Source organism: Cryptotermes secundus, unplaced genomic scaffold (assembly GCF_002891405.2).
Source record: "Cryptotermes secundus unplaced genomic scaffold, Csec_1.0 scaffold735, whole genome shotgun sequence".
NCBI lineage: Eukaryota > Metazoa > Arthropoda > Insecta > Blattodea > Kalotermitidae > Cryptotermes > Cryptotermes secundus.
Genome location: NW_019744124.1, coordinates 89,794 through 97,886, shown reverse-complemented (window position 1 = coordinate 97,886; position 8,093 = coordinate 89,794). Strand labels below are relative to the sequence as shown.

The 8,093-nt window shown below is 37.6% G+C and overlaps 1 protein-coding gene across 1 annotated transcript; it reads left to right on the top strand.

Moving 5' to 3' along the window:
* The first annotated feature begins 1,201 nt into the window (after nt 1-1,201).
* LOC111874525 (V-type proton ATPase subunit G) lies at nt 1,202-6,455 on the top strand. Its single transcript, XM_023870095.2, has 4 exons — nt 1,202-1,317; nt 1,452-1,552; nt 2,318-2,416; nt 4,850-6,455. Exons 1-4 carry the CDS (start codon nt 1,236-1,238, stop codon nt 4,925-4,927), a joined length of 360 nt encoding a protein of 119 aa, XP_023725863.1. The 5' UTR covers nt 1,202-1,235; the 3' UTR covers nt 4,928-6,455.
* Nucleotides 6,456-8,093: the final 1,638 nt, after the last annotated feature.

Below are 8,093 nucleotides of genomic sequence, written 5' to 3'. Positions count from 1 at the left end.
ATCTTCATCTGATCAGGAAAAATTCCAGTACAAAGAGACAAATTAAAAATAAATGTTAAAGGTTTACAAATAGGTTGAATACTAAATTTTACTAACTTTTCTGGGCTACTTGGTAATGGTTGCACTGCCAACATTTTAAAGGATTAAGCAACACATAATAAAGTAATTACACCATGAATTAAAACAGACATACCTTGCTGGATCCCTTGGAAAGCTCAAGAATGTGATGCCTTGCTTGCTGGATGACAAGCACCCAGCAGCAGCACATGTCGTTTTCATGTTTATACTGCAGGAAGCAATACAAAAATTGAAGAAAGCAGTCTTCTGGGATTTGGCACCGTGTATATGCGGTGTTAACCCTGAAGATGGAGGCGATACTTTCCTCCGAAACGTCGGTTAACACCACATATACACGGTGCCAAATCCCAAAAGACTGCTTTCTTCCGTGAAAGCCTCAAATCTTAAATACAAAAATTATAACACCATCACGGTACTCTTAGAACTCCTTCACATTCAACAGACAATCTTTGTGATAAACCGAAAGTTGCAGAACATATCTTAAAACAAATATCGTTTAGATGACAGTTCATGATAACCTAAAAAATTTTAGGCTTGAAAGAATTTATTTGTTTCTAACTTCATTTGTGGTAGTAAGCATAACATTCATATACACAAATATGTTTAATATGGAGCTGTAACTTCGTTCGCAAATGTCTACTTTCGTTTCGCAACCACATCAAATCAAAATTCATATTTACCAATTTACATATAACGCACGACCATACACGCACGTAATTGTGGGTATTCAAGTTTTGTAGAACACCTGATACTACTACACTACACGACAGCGCAATTGCCAGAAGACTGGCATGATCCGTTGTTTGGATATTTAGTTGCTCAGTCTCTCCGCGAGTTGCGTTGCCGTTTCCTCAATTTTCGATGCTCCATTCAGTAACATGTGTTTAACTTAGGCTGATAACAATTCGCGGAAATCGCGGTTGTCAGTTTCCTTTGTGTTCCCAATGCCTTACTAGAATTATTGAGATTATTTACATAACTCATGCAAACTAAGTTATGACGCTAGTATAGTTATCCATGTTTCTACAACACTCCTAGAATATGCAGTTGCCTATCTATACTTATCAATCCGTGCTCATTATGGGAATGGCGATCGAAACGTGATCTGCCGCTAATAAGGGTAACTTGCATGTCATATGATCTCTTGAACGCAGAAGATGGCTAGCCAGACGCAGGGTATCCAACAACTGTTAGCGGCTGAAAAACGTGCTGCCGAGAAAGTAGCAGAAGCTAGAAAAAGTAAGTAATTTGTGTAAATTATTATAGACATAAATTTGAAAAATCATTTTGTATAGGGAAAGAGAAATCCGATGCTAATAGGTGGAAGGGGGTGTGACCTATATATGAAATAAATACAGAATTTTTAATTCCAGGGAAAGCACGTCGCTTAAAACAAGCCAAAGAAGAGGCCCAAGATGAGATAGAGAAATACAGGCAAGAGCGAGAACGACAGTTTAAGGAATTTGAAACCAAGGTTAGTTGTTGGGTCATCCGAAAATGTTTTCATTTGTAAGACTTGATAACTTGCAAATTTTCTCAGGATCATGCTACTTCTGTGTATTTGCATTCAAGAGGTTGACTGACGTTGAAGTGAGTGTTGAGCAGTGGTTCCCAAGCTTTTATATGTTGCTTTCCCTTTGAAACATTTCATAAATTTCACGCCCCTCTTCCAGAACAAGTGCAAACAGATTTGACAGAATTTAGCCATGGGTATACATTTTTTATAATTTATAATATTCATTGCATTTAATTTAAAGGACTGAATTAAACGCCTCATTTCTGGATTAGTGGGCTGGATATGGTTGCCTCTTTGAACATAAGTTACACTGAGAATGGAGTTTTGAAATGACTCCTGTAAGGTCATTTTCCAGAATCATCATAGAATGATACTTTATTGTGATGGCTGCCACTGTTAAAAATTCTGTTCTGCACCTGTAAGTTGTTCAGGGCTTTCCTGCTGACATGAAGAAATTCTCGTTTGGTGCCCACCCAAAATTCTGTGTACAGCTTCCTACCAAAGTACATGGGGTCACATTGTAGTGTTAGATGGTAGCTGTAAATATATGAACTTTGACTTTTCCTTGCCAGAAATTATTATGGTGGTAAGACTGATGTAACAAAATGATGGAGTTCAATCGAATCAGAATTGATTTCTGTGGCGGTATGAATACTATGCAAGTAGAATACATAAGGTGTACTTTTATATTAAGAATATTACTGGCATGAAATTGTCTTCTAGCACATGGGTTCAAAGGAAGACGTTGCTGCACGTATTGAAGCTGACACTAAAGTTAAGATAGACGAGATGCAGAAGGCTGTCAACACACACAAGGAAGCTGTATGTACAACATTTTTTTAGCCTATTCTTTTTTCCTTATTTTGAAAAAGAATCAAGGCAGGCTTGTGAGGTCACCTTGCTGTGTGTGTGTTGTGTGTGTATGTGCGCACACTTTTAGCTGCTTGAACCAGTTTTTATGAAACTTGGTATATCTGTGACCTGAGGCCAGCTCAACAGCATACTTCATAAATCCCTCCTATCAGTATTATGAATGCTGCTAGCTCTCGAACTGTATTATTTAATTGATTCATTACACATACATACTAAAGTTTCTTTTCCTTTTTATATGAAATACTCAGATTGTAGTGAAAGGAATGAATGAAGTGGATGAATGCATATCTGGTAGGCATACCTTTCAGGATGAACTTCAGTAATCAACTGTACATCCTCCTCTATTTCAGCTCTTCAACGATTCTGCACTTTGAATGAAATGTAGTATCTTACTTACAGGGTCATCTTGGTGGTCACCTGGTTCCACAAAGCAATGGCCCAGGTGACGATGTGTATGCCTGATTCATCTTTTTCTAGGCATCTTTCACAAATAGAACTACTTGTTAGTCCAATTCTGAAGAGGCATCCTTTCAGTCAAAGTCAGAGTTATTTTATTACGGGTGGTTCACCGCCAGTCGTTCTTCTTGGAACCAATCCCCTTTAGGCTTATGATCAGAAATTTTTTCACCTGAACCCTTGCAGTCCAAGTCCTAATGTAATATCCTCTCTGATTAGAGGATGGGTTTTGTCTCTTATGAATATACTTAGTCTTTTGTCAAATATATGTATTGCACATATAGCATGGTATTGAAAAGTCTTCCTTATTGCACCATATGCAAGCCCTCTGTCAGTCAAGGCTTTTCAAAGCATATCATGCCTGTGTTCTGTTATGCTAGAATGGTAGCTAGTCACTTGAATGGTCATAAACTTGACCACCTCCAAGTTTAAGCCTCTTATATTTTCTATGTTTGGCTTTGCCTAGTCCTATGCTGCAAACATGTTCATTCTCATGATTTTGTATGACTTCTGGTTATTGCCTGTACAATTTTTTTCCTTTCACGTGACTCTGTTCTGTAAGTATTCTTTTCATCCACCATAACTGGTTTCTGTCTAGTTTTAACAGTTCCTTGTTTCTTCTGACAGGGTTCTTACAGAATCCATTTGAGCCCTGTGACTGAGTGGTTTGTCATAGACATGTCATGGTACCATTTTACCAATCCCCATATGTAGGATGGGTTCTTCATTCATGTCCTGAGTCATGTATGCATGTCCAGAAACTTCAGATTTGGGTTTCTGCTGATCACTGCAGTGGAGTCTAAATTCCTGCTCTGACCACAGCCTTCAACTGCAAGTGCAGTGGGGGAGTCCAAGGAGGACCTCAATTGCAGTTGCAGGAGCTGTCATTGTTGTGCCAGTGATACCCGATACCAAGAATTGTGCTATTCTATAATGGTATGGGTTGAAGCTGAGAGCTGACTAATAGTCACCCAGTGGATTTCTTTAATTATGACACATTTGTGCAATAACAGATAAAACAAGTATACGAGTATTTCTGAGATGGTAACATCAGTTGACATCTGCTTTTGTAAAATTTTTATGAGTACAACTTAACGGCATTCTTTAATTTCCCCTACTATCAGTCTGAAAACTGTTATCAACATAAAAATAAATTCCTTGAGATTCTGAATCCATGTGAAGATTCTCTTCTAATGAACTAATCTTTTTGTAAAATTGTGAATATCCTTTGTCATTTGATCATGTGATCTTGTTCAGGTTGCTGTCAATCTTTTTCATGTAGTTTGTCTTCTGCTGTATTATTGTAAGATGTTGGTACATTTGTTTTCGGCCAGGTAAGCTTTACTCTTACTGTCCCATTCACCCTCATAGCTACTTAACTCTTGGTGGATGCCTTGAAGCCATTTTATAGCATAGAAAGTCTTGATGAAATATTTGGGCTGCTACTGGGAGACTGAATACACCAGTATTCACGTGCAAACTACAAGGGATTTGGACAGAACTGCAAGCCACTCTGTTTAACATATTACTTTTAATTATATATTAATATAATAATATATTACTTTTCCTTTCTCCATGTAAGGCTCAATCTCATGAAATTCCCTGTACTGGGCAAGAGTTTTCATTCCCTCCACTCTAAAACATCCTAATTATTTATAAATATGCAAGAAGTGAGAGGGAGGTGAGACATGTATGAATCTTAGTGTTCTGTGGTAAAATGAGTGTCTTAGTTCAATAGATGACTGTAACTTTCCCTTAGAGGTATGATTATGGAAGTGAAGTGGAAAAATACAGGTTTCTCACAGTAAAACATAATCTTATGACAAATTGTACATGTAGCATAAATAGTTGTGGTGCGTGTGCACTGAAATTTTTGATGATGTTCTGCATTCTTGAAATAATATGTATTTGTTTTCTTTGAAACAGGTAATCACAAAAGTTTTAGAGTTGGTATATGACATTAAACCAGAACTCCACAAGAATTATCAGGCTGCTCTGAAGTAACTTCAAGGAGGAGATACATGTCATGCGCATCCAAAACTCTTATTTACTAGACTTTCATAAAGTGTATGCCAAATGAGATGGCTTTATGAAATAAACCTGATAGTTGTTGAAATATATCTATACCTTATTGTTATTATAGTCAGGTGTTGGAAATTGGCGTATATTTAACAGGACTTGGCAGTTGGTGCTTTCAAGGCATGAGAATTATGTTCACTGTGACATACTGTAAAAATTTGTATTTACAAACACTACACATTTAATAATTTTACTCTTCACATTAGCATCATCATACAGGGAAAGATTTAATGGCAGAATGGAAACTGCATGGTTCATTTACTGTAATGTAAATTGTAAACAAAAGAGATGAGGTGTATCTTCATTCCCCACGTGTCTTCTTGGCATTGTGCTTAAAATAATTACAGGGACTTAAGGTGCGGCCACACAGCCCTATGTCCACTGTGTTCGCTATACAAACAGAAAAATATCTCCCTTTATTGCCAATGTGAATAGCCACACAGACTTCAGTACGCTACGTATGCTATGTTCACTATGTTAGCTACGTCGCAGTGTGTTTGATTCTCGGCTATATTTTTAAAACATTGCGCTGGATGGGCATGCGCACTGGGCTCGCTTCCAGGTGTCAGCTGCGCGCCTCACTAATTTCCCACTCTGATTACAACATGTGTTATGTATCATTCAGCGCAGTATTCGCTTAGATGAAAATGATACTGGAGGAATTAATTGAAGAAGTAAGGAAGTATCCATGTTTGTGGAACAAAGGGTTAGAAGAATATCGGAACCAGAACACGCGGGGTAATGCCTGGGTCATGATTTCTGGAGAATTGAATACACAAGGTAATGTACAAACATTGTTCTTTTATCTGTTAGTGAAGAACTTAAAATATTTTCATCAACCCCATTCATTTGGAAATATTCTTTAAATTTAACTTCATCTTCATGTAACTGCTTTATTAGATGATGAAATTCAGCAAACTTTGTTCTTCTTAAGTTCATGCCATGCACCCACTTCCTTTTACATTTACAAAAGGAAAGTAACAGCAAAAGCTCATCGTCAGAATCATTGCTGCCCCCCCCCCATGGCACAGTATCGGCCAACATTTCATTCAAGACTGAGCAGTTTCATACCAAACATAGCTTTCTGTGTGGTCACGTGGTGCAGTGAACATAGTGTAGTGCTCTGTGTGGCCGCACCTTTAATCTTGATCTTGCACCTTCTATTAAAGGTGGCCTTTACAGATATTCCAGGTTATGTTCTTAATTGAAGTGTGTGTGCAGTTTGATGTATCTTAGACCCTACTTACGTTCTTACATTCCTCATTCCAGTTAAAGTATATTATTGCTGTTTCGAATTGGTACTTAGTGTGGAAGTTGGAGATTTGTTGATAGAATGTTAATAAATATATAAACATGTCGACAGTAGGTGTTATTAATGTTTTATTTCTAGTTTTATGCAGTAGAACAATCTTGTACAGTATTAAATAAATAAAAATTAGTTCAGTAGATTCTTCTTGAAAGTGTTTATTATTTTGATGCATTTTTAAAAATTTTAATGTGACGGTGTCGTGGCTCGGAACATTTGTCATGCAATACATCTACACTGTGCATAGTAATTTAGTAATCTTTATGGGTTGCATGGGGCACACAATAGTGTAGTTGGTTGAGGCACCATGTTACAAGCCAGAAGGTAGCGGGTTCAACTCAGCCTTTAACAGAAATGAGTACAAGGAATCTTCCTGGGGGCTAAAGGGGAACCAGTGCGTTAGGCTGACAGTTTTATCACCATCTGTGAGCTGAGCCCACAACACTGTGGGCCTTCACTGCCTATTATAGGGATAGCTTATGGGTTGCATTGACACATTATAAGGTGCTTGCGTTTATTACTAGTCCACATTCACCAAAAGTAGATTCACTGTGATGATGACAATGGATCATAATATGGATCCATATTAAGACATGTAAACTTTGAGGTTTTCATGGCGGGGATCTTCTGGTATGTGGCACCATGTAGATATTGTGTAAACCGATGTTTGCACCTGCTCACTCTGGTTCCTCGCTTGCAGATTTTTATACCCTGAAGATGGAGGCGATACATTCCTCCGAAACGTCAGGTTACACAATATCTACATGGCGCCACATCCCAGACGATGGTATTCTTCATATTAAGACACTTTAAGAATTTTGTTTTAGTTTTCTTGTAATGCCTGATGATGACCTAGCAAAGGTTGAAACATGTAGCACCACCTTTGCACAATAAATAATAGTGATATAACAGTATATATTTTTGTCTTCATTTGAGGATATTTATGTTGTGTTGACAGACCCATTTGCTTGTTTAGTGATTCAGTGTTTTAACCATCCACAAAAGGGTCACAAACACTGTCCGTATTCTGTTGCTTTTATATCCACTTTAAGGTAATCTTAAGGGAAGAAATTCTACAACACCTGTCAACAAGAAACTGAAATCCTTGACCCTACACTACAAACTTAAATTCGGTAAATGTCATAGTCCATTTCTTAACAATACTACAAATATACTGCTGGAAGCAACTGCATAGATCAGAAGAACAATGTGCGGCTCTTTGGAATCTGTCGTATTCCCTCGCCACATTTTGTATATTCATTATGGGTGATATTATAGAGATTGGCCCAAAGTCAGTTAACTGATTGTACTATTATAAAAAACACACCAATTCATTGATCCTTTTTCTAAATCTCTCCCACTGTGTAATTTTTGTTTCTGCTATTTTCCTCTCACAAGAAATATTTTGGGAAATATTCCAGACATGTTTTGCCACTGTTGCAGTCCATAGGTGCTGGATGCAATTGCAGCCTTCCTGAGACGATGCATAAGATTCCTATAACTGGGGTGCTGTCCTTACTTATTTTCCCAGTACTTTTCTCCCAGTTGTAGTGACTGGCTGGGAAAGTAGAAGGATGGATGGGTGCCAGTGCCAGGAAAATCTGTAAAAAACTAAAATTGAGATATAAAGCTTATTCAGAGCTGAAGGAAATCGTTTTTTCAGAAACATTCAGAAGTGGCAGGTAGCCTTTATGAACTTTGAAATCACACAATACATATTCAGTCTGGCTTTGTTTGTTAGGTCACAAAAAGGGTGTTTATCATTTACTTATGATTGTATAACGT

Excerpts from the sequence above, each read along its gene's own strand:
- LOC111874525 (XM_023870095.2), top strand. The coding sequence starts at position 1,236 with ATGGCTAGCCAGACGCAGGGTATCCAACAACTGTTAGCGGCTGAAAAA. Across the intron at positions 1,553-2,317 it reads TTAAGGAATTTGAAACCAAG|CACATGGGTTCAAAGGAAGA; the intron begins GTTAGTTGTTGG and ends ATTGTCTTCTAG. Across the intron at positions 2,417-4,849 it reads TCAACACACACAAGGAAGCT|GTAATCACAAAAGTTTTAGA; the intron begins GTATGTACAACA and ends TCTTTGAAACAG.